Consider the following 13,414-nt stretch of genomic DNA (forward strand, 5'->3'; position numbering starts at 1 on the left):
ACATGATAAATAATTTACAGTTATCTAATACAGTGCCTGACTCAACATGAAGACACAGAGGAAGTTTAAATGGAAAGTTTAATTCAGATTACTTTTGTCGGGCATCTCTCTTATATACCAAAATAAAAATGTATAAATACAAAAAAAAAAATTAGCCAGGCATGATGGCGGGCGCCTGTAGTCCCAGCTACTTGGGAGGCTGAGGCAGGAGAATGGCATGAACCCGGGAGGCGGAGCTTGCAGTGAGCCGAGATCGCGCCACTGCACTCCAGCCTGGGCGACAGAGCAAGACTCTGTCTCAAAAAAAATTAATAAATAAAAAATAATAAAAATGTATAAATAGTAAAAATAGAATATTAATGATTGCTTACTGCAACAGCATCTCTGACATCATGATATGGCAGTCTTTTTTTTTTTTTTGAGATGGAGTCTCGCTCTGTCATCCAGGCTGGAGTGCAGTGGTGCAATCTCCATTCACTGTAAGCTCTGCCTCCCTGGTTCACACCATTCTCCTGCCTCAGCCTCCCGAGTAGCTGGGATTACAGGCGCCCACCACTACACCTGGCTAACTTTTTGTATTTTTAGTAGAGACGGGGTTTCACCGTGGTCTCGATCTCCTGACCTCGTGATCCACCCGACTCGGCCTCCCAAAGTGCCGGGATTACAGGCGTGAGCCACTGTGCCCAGCCAGATATGGCAGTCTTATATGTATTCCTTGCTTGATTCCAAAAAGAATCCGTAATGGTTAATAGCAACAACAAAGACATTAATTCAGAGAAACCTAGAACTGATAAAATAAATAAAAAGAGATCATAAACAGCTTGGGAAAAGAGACAGTGAGCAGGGAGTAAGGAGACTGATTATACATTAGTCAAGGAAAAATGTTGCCGTTAGGCCTAATGTTTAGCTCAAAGTCTCTGGGCTGCCATGGCGTAGAAGTAAGCAAGATTTTCTGTTAAAAAGAGTGTTATGTTACTTTATCATATTTTTTTTTCCTAGGCTTTGATAGTATTGGTAGAGTAAAGTATACAAGCATGTAAAATGAAGACCTTTATTTTATTGTCTGACATTTTATTTATATAAAAATACAAATTATTTTTAATTATACAGAAATAAAATAAATTTTATTTATATACCTACAAAATAGTGATTGTCCTCAATACTGGGGGTACAGTGATAAATCCCTTGCTCTGCATTACAGTCTAGGGTGAAGAAAGATATTTAAACCAGTCCGGGCACAGCGGCTCACGCCTGTAATCCCAGCACTTTGGGAGGCCAAGGTGGGAGGATTGCTTGAGGCAAGGAGACTAGCCTGGGCAACATAGTGAGACTCCACCTTTATAAAAAATAAAAATAGCTGAGCATAGTGGCATGTACCTGTGGTCCTAGCTGCTCAGGAGGCTGAGGCAGGAGGATCACTTGAACCCAGCAGGCAGAGGCTACAGTAAGCCATGATTGTACCACTGCACACCAGCCTGGGTGACAGATTGAGAGCCTGTCTCTGAGAAGAAACCAAAAAGATATTTAAACCACATTGCAATGCAGTATGAGAAGTTATATAAGAAAAGCATGTGGTCTTACAGGAATAAATAACTGCAATACGTAACCTAGGAGTTACAGAGACTAGAGAAAGTGGCAGGATAAGCAAGTCTTTCTGGAAGAAGTGACAAGCTGGAATCTGAAAATAAGTAAGAGTTAGCTAAGAGGAGGAGGAGGGGAAGATTGCTGTAGGCTAAAAACAGCATCTGCAAAAGACCCAGAGGCACACATGGCATACTTGAGTGAGTTCAGGCTGGAGCATAGCTTTCAGGAAGGAAAGTGACAAGAGCTGAGGCTAGAGAGATGGACAGAAGTCAAATCACAGTGTCATATTTGCCTGGTATTGGAGCTTGTATTTCATCATGGGCATTGAAGGGTTGAAGTGAAGCCATTGAAGGGTTGTAATTAGAGGATGACGTATTTGCATTTTTTAAGTGTCGATCCAACTGCTCTGTGAGGGATGCATAAGAAAGTAAAGCTAGAGGCAGATAGGCCAGCTAGGAACATTTTAGGGAAGAAATGGTGAAGAGAGAGAAAGACATAGAAATAGCATCAACTGTTTTTAGTGATTAAGGGGATGTGAAGGGTAAAAAGTCAAAGAAATCAAATATAACTGCCAGGTTTCTGGCTTAAACAGCTGGGTTGAGGGTGAGTTAACCTACTTACCAGGAAAGAGTAAGGGTTAGCTAAGAGAAGGAGGAGGGGAAGATTGTTACTCTTTCCTGGTAAGTACATTGGGGAACAGGGAGCAAATTGCAGAAAAGTTACTTGATCAATTTTTTACGTAAGAGTTTTTGGTGCCAGTCCATGGACATGTTTTGTAGGCAGTGGATAGATGGATCTGGCCCAGTTTACTTTCCTGAGAAGGAACATCCAGGGAAGTAGAGTGTGTGGTTCCCAGGAAGCAAAGGGAAAGAAGATTTTAGGAAAAGAGGAAGGGGGTCAGCAAGTGGCAGGTGCTACTGAAAAAGCAAGTTAGATAAGGCCTGAAAAAATCACGGGGCTCAACAAAAAGAACATTATTGACGATGTTGATAGAAGCAGTTCCACTGAAGAGATAGAAAAGGGCAGATGAGAGGCCCTGAGTGAGAGGTAGGGAGCATCTTCTACATGTGCATCTCATATAAGCACATTTATGAAAATAGATGTGAATTCTAAATGGATGTGTATGGGAATCGTGTACCCTGTAGTCACTGTCTATTTGTATTTCTTTAAAGCTAGAACTGGATGGTGAGCAAGTAGCACTGCCCAGCTTGGAAGGTATTATAGTTCTGAACATCGGATACTGGGGCGGTGGCTGCAGACTATGGGAAGGGATGGGGGACGAGACTTACCCTCTAGCCAGGTATGTACATTTGTGGTCTGGTTTTTTATGTCACTATTCTATTTAAAGCAATCTCTTGTTTATACACTTTAACATTTTTCCTCAAATTTTCTTTTTTGTATATCTCATTAGTTGTAAATATTTTTTAAGTTGATGGTCCAACTGTGTTAAAAAGTAATTGCGCTAGCATAACTGATTTTATTTCATTGCATCATATAATCCATATTTTTTTTTCTAATTTTAGGCATGACGATGGTCTACTGGAAGTCGTTGGAGTATATGGGTCTTTCCACTGTGCTCAGATTCAAGTAAAACTGGCTAATCCTTTTCGAATAGGACAGGCACATACAGTGAGGGTAGGTGAAATATAGCTGTAACAGGCTAATTTGTCCCAATCCAATTCTAAGCTGTTGATATGTAAAGTATACATGCTATACCTTTCTTTAAACAGTGGTTTATGGCTCATGCAGCTGGTCACTGTACACTAGGGGCTAGAGTGGGATGAGGAATAAACAGAAACATGGCTCAAGATCCATGAGATAAAACGTTCACTTGAAAAAAGAATTCCTTAATCAATGAATAAAAACATATTCAGATTAATATTTTCTAAAAATGAAATGCATAAGGGTTAAGGGATTGTGGATGGTATTATTAAGGAAGAGCTTTCTAAATTTTGGGGGACTGACTTTAAACATTATTTGTTCTCTAATATCAGCTGATTTTGAAGTGCTCCATGATGCCGATGCAGGTGGATGGGGAGCCTTGGGCCCAAGGGCCCTGCACTGTCACCATAACTCACAAGACACATGCAATGATGTTATATTTCTCTGGAGAACAAACAGATGATGACATCTCCAGTACTTCGGATCAAGAAGATATAAAGGAGACCGAATAGATGAATGAGGGAGTGGAAACTGCATAGAATCCTCACGCAAGTAGATACATGTTCATCCAAAAGTATTAATAGAAATTCTCTATCAGCTATTCAGTCTTAATTTCACTAGTAGTATAATGGGTATACATTTTTGTAAATAGCATCCCCAAACCAGCCAGCCTTCAGTTATTTACAAATGTTTGTTCTTTTTTCAGCAAAATACTTCAAATGAATAGTATTCACTTACGAAAAGTCACAAAAACTTACATGAGAGTGAAAATTTGTTATGACTGTTTTGAGAGTGGGACTCACTCTGAAGTATGTGCTGTCTCATTTCTTATTTTTGAACCATGCATATGACGGACACACAATGGATGGACACATTATATCTCCAACAAGGTGTGGGTGGAAAGATCAAATTAACCTGCTTTTTTGAAAGGAAATGATTACTGTCAAATCAACATGGTTAATTGTGGGCATCCTCCTGCAGCATGCCTCTTAAGATTTTCTACAACCCAAACCAAGTGTATGTATTGATTTCTAGAAACTCCCAAAAGGAGAATAGTAAAAAAAGATCATACTTAAAATTTGTATTACAATTTTTATTTTAGGAACTTATTCAGACATGTAAATGTTGTTTAATTCTGTAGGTAACCACTTGAGCTGAAATTCGGGATCTTTTTTATAACACCAGTGTAGCCAAAAGAGAAACAGATAAGTGAATTGGTAAGAAATAAGATTCAGAGCACTTTGGATTGTAAGTTATAGGTTCTGAGCTGAACAGTTTATCAGCCTCTCTTTTTATTAAAAGACAGTGTCAACACTTCACAAAATGTGCTTAAAGGAAACAACAGTGAGATTAATTGCTTAGGAAAAGCTCAAGGCTGACTGATAAGTTTTAAAAATTTGGTGGTCTTGTAGTATTTTGAAATACAGTAGTCTTTTAACAGAATTTCCCCTTAGGGAGGTAAGTGGACAGAAATCGTTGCTAAAATGTTTATATCATATTTATATTAAAATGAGAGAGATATATTTTTAAATTATTTATTATTTACCTTGTGGTATGGTACCTGTGTTTAGTGTTTACGTTTAGTGTTTATTTATTAAATAAAGCTAATAAATTGTAGCTTTATTTAATAAGTTAAATTGATCACATAAATTCTGCTAGTCACAATCAGATAGAAATTTAGTCTATTAATTAAAATTCTAATTTAATTCTCCTGACAGAAATCTAGATATTCTTATTCACAAATATTCCTCATTGTATTGAAAAATGAAGGAGGGCATGAAAAGCACTAGGGAACTACTTTTGGATAACTGAAAGCTTTGTTTCATTGTTTTATTTGCCCCTCAATTGCCACAAACTTACTGAAGGGCTAGTTTCATGGTTCCCATTAGAGGGTGTTTGTTCGCTGCTGTTGACCAGCCCAAGGGTCATGACCCACAGGTAGGCTGACCCAGTGGGCATCCAGCCTGGTGTTTTTCTGACACATGGCCCATTTGTAGGCTTTGTGGTCTTTCATGACATTAATCTCTGAAAGATCAGAATGTATCCCCCAAAATACCATTAGCTGTCCTTGAGGGTCTATTATGAACCTGTCATCTGTGAATTGCCATAAACCTAAGTTTGCCTCAGGCCCAGACCGTGTTTTCAAAGAGCAACTTAGTAATGTATACAGTAGTCAGTACATTTTATGAAATACTTTATTTTGCTAACTTAACCTCTTCCAGATCTCCTCGGGTGATCTTAAATTCTAGTCTTGAGAAACTTCGTGGGCAGATCTGTTTTCAGCTTATTTATATACCTTTCATGGTAGGTAACCATGGCAGTGAGGATGGCAGAGTTTTGTTTTGTTTTTTTTTAATGGGCCAATCATGTTCTGAGTATTATGAAGTTTATCCTTTCATTCATGATCAAAATTGTTAAAGACATCACATTTTATAAATACACTGTTAAATCCACTTTACTGTAGGTTATAGTTTACCTGTTATATAATTTGTAGTGCTAATTGTAGTAGAAGCAAATCAATTTAGGATGTTGGAATTAAAATAATCACAATAACTAATACAGGTTTTTAATTGTGAAAACTACAATTAAAAATTATAATTTTAATACCAACCATAATATTACATTGTATTTAGAACAGGCTTATGTAAAATGCCCTCATTTATCTAAATAAGTTGATTTTTTGGTTATCATAATCTAGTAAGGTTTTTGCATCACTACTGATCTGTCATGAAGTTTTTCTGCTGGCTTATTCACTTATTTAGATTTCATTTAGGGAAGCTATTTCAGAATACCATATCATAAAACATATCATTATCTTATTTTTGCAAAATTCACTTACTTTTTTGGGCACATTTACCCAGCATTTCAAATAAATGTATAGGCATGTGCCTTGTTTAAATAAGTACAATTTATAAGACTTCATGTTTGCAAGTTACATATTAGGGTAGTGATTGTTTATATTACCAGGGATTCTACACTTTACCAAAAAAATTGCCATAAGATTTTCCTGTTCCATTTTAAATTGTCTTGATATTTAAAAAAATAACTTCTACATTCTCAGGAAGAAATACGTGAAGTAAATCATATCTCCATGTCTGTTTCCAGATTTCTCTCATCTTTTTACTATCCCAATACATTCCTAATTCCTATAAACATAGTGGCTTAAATACTGAATACCTGGCAGCTCTTAAAGATCCCGTAGGCAGATGATGATAATTTTCAGTGTTTTGTCATGTTTAATAGAAATCAAACTGACTTGTGTTTTAAAATACAAGTTGTCTACTAGTAAAGTTACATGATTTAACTGTTTTAGGTTTTCTGCAACAATTAGCTGTGAACCCCTAATGTAGCTGATGTTTATACAAATTTATAATCAAAATTATTTATTTTTATTTTTTTAGAGTATGTCAAAAACATATAGTGTTTGCTCCGTGAAATACATTTGCTTAGAGTTATAAAGTATACTGTGACTCAGAAATTGTAAAGTCAATTTGCGTTGTAAAAATGAATAAGCATGTCAAAAGAAAAATGATTTGCATTTGTAATATAAAGTAAAATTGTATTTAATATATTTATTGAATTTTAAATTTGCACTAACTTGAAAACTTTAAAGGTTATATTAATTTAAAGATTAATGTGGACCCAAATACATAATTTGGCCAAGAAAGTCATTAGAATGGGTAATGGTTTTGTGTGGTTTTCCTTCAAAATGGTAATACTGAAGTAAGAACCAGCGTTTTATATTGATAATTTTTTAAATATTTCTACCCAGTTGAAGACAGTGGAATATAAGTAGATATATTTAAAATATCTAGATATTTAAAAAGAAAGAAAAGGTTGTTTATCCCAATCTGAATTCATTCTCAGCAACAAGACAGAAAAGGTGGTTTGGGTTTTGCTTTTAAGCAGTGTCCCCCTGTCTTTTTCAGTTTTTTTCCTTGAAGCCTTTCTCTTGTTCCTCAGAGTATGCGCTGCAGGCTATCTGCAGCATCAGAATGCCTGGGCTGTTGAAAGTATGGATTCCTGAGCCCAACCCTTAACTTAATGATTCCGTGTCTCTCGAGATGCGACACAGAAATCTCTGTTTTTATTAACAAGCAGCTCAGACAATTCTTAAGCATACTGAAATTTGAAAGCATCTGGTCTGAACCTCATGTATTCACCTAGGGCTTTTGCTAGGTGGGATACCATGCCGAAAAACTGAATTAATTGTATGTTCTCAAAATTGTTTTTCTTCTACTCCACTGTCCTCTTCCCTCAAAATCACCTTTCTAAAAGAACTCTATGAAAAACTTATTTGTATGATACCCAAATTGATATATTTGTCTGAACTCTGTTACATAAAAATTGGTATGATTCATATGTGGAATCAGTTTTTGGACTGTGACCCATGCAGTGTTGGGGGACAAGGAGTTGCTTCAGGAGTTAGTGCAGTGCGCCTCCAAGGGGCAATGAGCCATGGAAGCTCCTGCCTTCTCACTGCAATCAATGCAGCCACACTTGTGTATACTGAGTGCTGCTTCAGATCTCAGTAGATGAAATAATTCCACATTTAAAATGATTCTGCTATTTTTTATAAAGGGTTTGAAAGCCACTACTATAATGACTTTGTCACCTAATTGATTTTCTACTAATTTTTACATATTCAGAAACTTCATGTTTTTTTGGTAGACAGAATATTTTGGAGGTCTCCGTTGCTGCTTAGAATGTGGCCACTTGGCTGTTTCACAGTTTTTAAAGCTATTTTATTGAATAGTAAAGCAGCGAACTTAGCCTTTGTTGTGTGTGTTTCTAATTTAAGTATGTAGTCTGTATCTAATTTTAGATATGTAAATACACATCAATACATATATATTTACCCATATGGCCCTGTGTAGTCAGTGCATGAGGCTTGCATAGCCCAAAAAGGTACATTCCAGGGTTTTGGGGAAAGAATTTTAAAATGCCATCCTCTAATACAGACGTTTGTAAAACTTAAATGATCGAGCTTAACCATCTGCAAGAATGTCTGCAGAAAATAAATCACCTAAAAACTATAAATAGAAATGTGCTGCTGAGGCTGGGCACGGTGGCTCACACCTGTAATCCCAGCACTTGGGGAGGCTAAGGCAGGCGTATCACCTGAGGTCATGAGTTCGAGACCAGCCTGGTCAACATGGGGAAACGCCGTCTCTACTAAAAACAAAAAAAAATTAGCCAGGCACAGTGGCACATGCCTTTAATCCCAGCTAATCAGGAGGCTGAGGCACGAGAATTGCTTGAACCCAGGTGGCAGAGCTTGCAGTGAGCCGAGATCAAACCACTGCACTCCAGCCTGGGCAACAGAGCAAGAGTCCATCTCTCCATCAAAAAAAAAAAAAAAAAAAGCCGGGCGCAGTGGCTCACACCTGTAATCCCAGCACTTTGGGAGGCTGAGGCGGGCGGATCACAAGGTCAGGAGATTGAGACTATCCTGGCTAACACGGTGACACCCCGTCTCTACTAAAAATCCAAAAATTTAGCCGGGCGTGGTGGTGGGCGCCTGTAGTCCCAGCTACTCAGGAGGCTGAGGCAGGAGAATGGTGTGAACCCGGGAGGCGGAACTTGCAGCAAGCCGAGATAGCGCCACTGCAGTCCGGCCTGGGCCAAAGAGTGAGACTCTGTCTCAAAAAAAAAAAAAAAAAAAAAAGAAATGTGTTGCTGGTATCAGATGTCAGACTATCAGACCAAGAACACTTCAGTCTCTCTAAGGATGCCCTGAGCTACCTCACTATTAAAGGACGACATCAACACAGAATGCACTAAACAGGAAATAAGCTGTAATCTAGAGAATTTCCATTATGTGTTACTTTTTGGTGACTAACATGGAATGTTGAAAAGGAAGAGCTGGAAAGCTCAGTTATTTTCCTTGTTGCTCTGACGTCCAGGCAATAGGGCATCCTGATCTGATGAGTAGATTTGGCTGAGAAAAACCCTGGAGTAAGGCAGGCACTTTGTGGAGTTGGATGATGATGGCTTATAAAAACGTTTGTTCTCCATCCAGTTCAGGGCTCTGCCAGCAGTCTTTCAGATTTGAACTGCGTAAACGAACCCTACAGATAAATTGGCACTCTCATTTGTAATTCTGTTTGTACAAGTTTAGAGCAGCCTAGCTCGAGTCCTCAACCCCAGTCCTCTTAGAAGTGAACTGATTGCACTGGATCCCTAAACCCACAATGTTGATGACACATGTGGTGACTCCACTTGGGCAGCCAGCTGGCCTCTTGCACTTTCCCCTGTCCACCACTTGTAACTACCACTTAATTACCCTGTGTTAATTGCTTTTGTTGTGTTGGGTCTGTATATTTGTGGTCAGTGCCTGCAGGCAGAAATGTGAAAGCATTTGGTATGTTGAAGATACTTGCTTGTTTTGTAATAAAATTAAAAGTGCAGCACTTAAGTATGATACTGTGTAGTTTTTTGACACAACCATGAGATACAATAAGCAGCTTTGACTTAGTGTCCCAAAAAATAGTTCTTGGTCCACAGCAGGGCAAACATATATGTGGCAAGTTCTGAATCACATACTTCTAGACGGAAAGAATAAAAAATTCATATCGCATGGCTTTTGTAGCCTGAGAGCACAGAATCATATACAGTGTTAGGAGAAACATTCATTCTCACGCATATCAACTGGCTCCTGGCAGAGTAGAGCAGTAAGTGGGATTAAATAGGTGAATTCACCTTATTTTCAGTTGGTAGAGTATGGAAAAATGTATCATTTATTTGAAATACCTGAATGGAAACCCAGCCTCCACTACTGTAACTTAACACTTGGCAGTTACTTGTTCTTCCTGAGCCTCAAATTTTCTTTCTCTGTAAGAATGGGAATTAATGCCCACCTACGGGTTGCAAGTGCTTACAGGAGCTAGACAAGCAATGAAGGTAAGAGTTGTAGAGACTTTGGTAAACTGGAGCACATCATTCCTGGGAAGCAGGCCTAGTGTGAACAGAATTTATTTTTCTAGAAAAGATAGAAGTTTAGAGTATATGAAATCTAATTTTTAAGTACTGGTTGGCAACTAATTGACTATCATCTACCATAAGGTTATATGATAATTATTAGGGCAGGAGAGTGAATGCATCTTAATACGCATGGCAGGACTGTGTGTTTCCTTCCATCTGGATTTTCATAAAGCTTTCTGATTTATCAGTAACGATCTGAAAAACATATTGTGGCATGTGACATCTTTTATTCATTTTATTAGGCATTAGAGGAAGAATATTCTGTAGTCCTGCTTTACTCTGCCATCTTTACCTGGAAATCCATTTTTATAAAATTTTTGTAATAAAAATGCACTTGATCACTTGCCTGCTTTCTTTTAAACAGTGCCAAGCGTAATGCCCCTTGATAATTTACATATATGTGAATGTGGCTGTGATAGCAGCTGACGTTCACATATAGGCCATCTTACATGTAATGATTCCATGTTTGGACTTAAACAGCTTCACACATTTATTGTACAGTAAGGTGTCACATGCTTTTACTTTTTATTTTATAATCTGTATTTCTGTGAGGTAGGCATTATTGGCTCCATGTTATACACTGGTAGCCCGGAGCTAGAGACTGAACGCAGGCCATCCTCCCCACTGCCTTTCATCGTCAACACAACCACCAACAACAGTATTTTAAAAGTGTTAAATATTGGCAGACGTGTCATTGTTCTGAGTACTAGGACTAGGGCTTATGCGGCTGTCTGAGGAATTCCCTGTACAAGGAAACATAATATACCAAAAAATTACTCACGGAAGGAGTTTGGAGATGATGAGCTAAAAGTATTACACATGGACTATTGTAAAAGAAAAAAAAGCAGACAATAAAATTTTAGAATGTACTTAAGAAGCAATTCGTGACTTGGGAAACCCCAAACCCAATGAGGATTTAGTGTTTCAATGACACAACATCAGAGGCAAGTATTCATAGGGTGGATACAGAAGCAAAATTAAGAAATGATTTGATTGGTTGCCTTTTTTGGCTTACTTTCTTGGAAAGTCCCCAGTCTCAAGATCATGTTAGTTGGCTGCTTATGATTGGCTGAGGTTAAGTTTTGTTTCTAACATAAGCATTTACTAAAAATGACCGGTTGAGTTTCATTTATGTTTACAGTTTAAGTAGGTTAGGGCTATTTTTAAGGCCTAGTTGGTTTGTTTGCTCAGGAATGTTTCAAGCCTAGTTTCCATTTTAATTTTGCTTTGACAGTTCCCCACTTTCAGTCACCCTGTCAGCAAGCTGAGAGTGTGACCAAATGGCATAGCATTACTCTGTTACTGCTATTGACATAGTCTAGGAAGAAGAGTCAGATGTTTATCAATAGCTGCGCTAGGGCTCAGAGTCGCCCTCGGGAATGACATAGTCCATGCTGGTTTCCTCCAGTTGTCTGATCCTTACGGCAATCTTTTGACATATGAGTGACTACTGGAAAGCACTTAAAATCCTTGAAAGGACCAGCCTCTGTGAATAACATCTGTAATCTCAGAACTTTGGAGGCCAGAGTAGGGGAACTGCTTGAGCAGGAGTTCAAGACCAGCGAGACAATGTAACAAGACGCCATGTCTACAAAAAAAAACCAAAACTTTTTTTTAATTAGCTGGGCAGGGCTGGGTATGGAGGCTCACACCTGTAATCCCAGAATTGTGGGAGGCCAAGGCGGGTGGATTGCTAGAGCTCAAGAGTTCAAGACCAGCCTAAGCAACATAATGAAACCCCGTCTCTACCAAAAATACAAGAAATTAGCCAGGCGTGGTGGCACACACCTCTGGTCCCAGCTGCTCAGGAGGCTGATGTAGGAGGATCGCTTCAGCCTGAGAGGCAGAGGTTGCAGTGAGCCGAGATTGCACCACAGCACTCCATCCTGGGTGACAGACTGAGACCTCATCTCAAAAAAATACAAATTAGCTGGGTAGTGCTCACTACAGCAGCACATATACTAAAATTGGAACAATACAGAGAAGGTTAGCATGGCCCCTGAACAAGGATGACATGCAAATTCATGAAATGTTCCATATTTTTACGTATAAAAGCAAGCTGAATCCTGATCACCTTGAGTACATGTCATCAGGACCTCCTGAGGCTGTGTCCCGTGCCCATGCATGTCCTTAATCTTGGCAAAATAAACTTTCTAAATTGGAAAAAAAAAAAAATTAGCTGAGTGTGGTGGCGCACACCTGTAGTACCAGCTACTCAGGAGACAGAGCTGGGAGGATCACTTTAGTCCAGGAGTTCCAGGCTACAGTGAGCTAGGATTGCACCACTGTACTCCTGCCTGGGTCAAAGAGCACAACACTGTCGCTAACAAATAAATGTTAAAAATTACTGAGAGAATACAATGCACTGTGTTGGGTAAGCCATTGTGTATGGGTACCCACTGTGTATAGGTAAACACAATAACTACAAGGAGAATAATAGCAAAGGATTGAAAAATAACCCTGAGTAAAGATTCCTAGGAGCCAAGATTTAACCAACTGAATAAATCAAGGGAGGCAGTGCTAATGAGATGAAAACCTTGTGTTCTTTAATAACTTTTACATTTTGGGCAACAATATCAAATATAACAAACACTTAATGTTTTGTTAACATGAAAACATCATAAGCTCCTCCCTGCTGAGCAGCTAAAGTGTCAGTTATAACTCCTACTTTGGGGTACTGCTGAGGTGAAATTATTCATCTCATATTGTACTGCTTGAAGAAAATTCGTAAGCATCACTAAAACTTTTTTCAAGAGTTGCTGAAATACTAATAAGCAATTTTTTCAATTCAGAGGCTCCCAGCTGAGGAAAAAGAGCTCTCACAAAAGAATGAAATCTGTAACCCCTTTGTATGATTGGGTCTGGAGATCACTCAGGAGGCTCATTTCTGAGGGCTCACTTTATGTACAAGTGACCTGAGGTTCAGAATTTGACTAACATTTAGAGTCATCTGGTCATTTTAGGTAGGACATAGCCGAAACATTCTGATCATTTAGGTGGAAAAATCTTTATATATTTGTCATACCAGATGAACAATCCGGCTGGGCGTGGTGGCTCATGCCTGTAATCCCAGCACTTTGGGAGGCCGAGGCGAGTGGATCACCTGAGGTCAGGAGTTCAAGACCAGCCTGGCCAACATGGTGAAACCCCGTCTCTACTAAAAATACAAAAAAATTAGCTGGGC

At 38.6% G+C, this 13,414-nt stretch overlaps 1 protein-coding gene and 1 non-coding gene across 3 annotated transcripts in view; both read left to right on the forward strand.

The window, feature by feature from the left end:
• The window catches only part of DGKE (diacylglycerol kinase epsilon), a 29,999-nt gene extending 24,549 nt beyond the window's left edge, over positions 1 to 5,450 (forward strand). For both annotated transcript variants that reach the window (XM_032162816.2, XM_058444952.1), the window contains exons 10-12: positions 2,757 to 2,884; positions 3,108 to 3,219; positions 3,579 to 5,450. In XM_032162816.2, coding sequence (XP_032018707.1) covers positions 2,757 to 2,884; positions 3,108 to 3,219; positions 3,579 to 3,758 — 420 coding nt within the window. In that variant the 3' untranslated portion in view covers positions 3,759 to 5,450. The remainder of the gene's footprint in view (positions 1 to 2,756; positions 2,885 to 3,107; positions 3,220 to 3,578) is intronic.
• Positions 5,451 to 12,167: 6,717 nt separating this feature from the next.
• Positions 12,168 to 12,274, forward strand: LOC116476102 (U6 spliceosomal RNA). The gene has a single exon (XR_004250154.1). It is a non-coding gene; the product is annotated as a U6 spliceosomal RNA (small nuclear RNA).
• The last annotated feature ends 1,140 nt before the right edge of the window (positions 12,275 to 13,414 follow it).

Source organism: Hylobates moloch, unplaced genomic scaffold (assembly GCF_009828535.3).
Source record: "Hylobates moloch isolate HMO894 unplaced genomic scaffold, HMol_V3 SCAFFOLD_10, whole genome shotgun sequence".
NCBI classification, from domain to species: Eukaryota; Metazoa; Chordata; class Mammalia; order Primates; family Hylobatidae; genus Hylobates; species Hylobates moloch.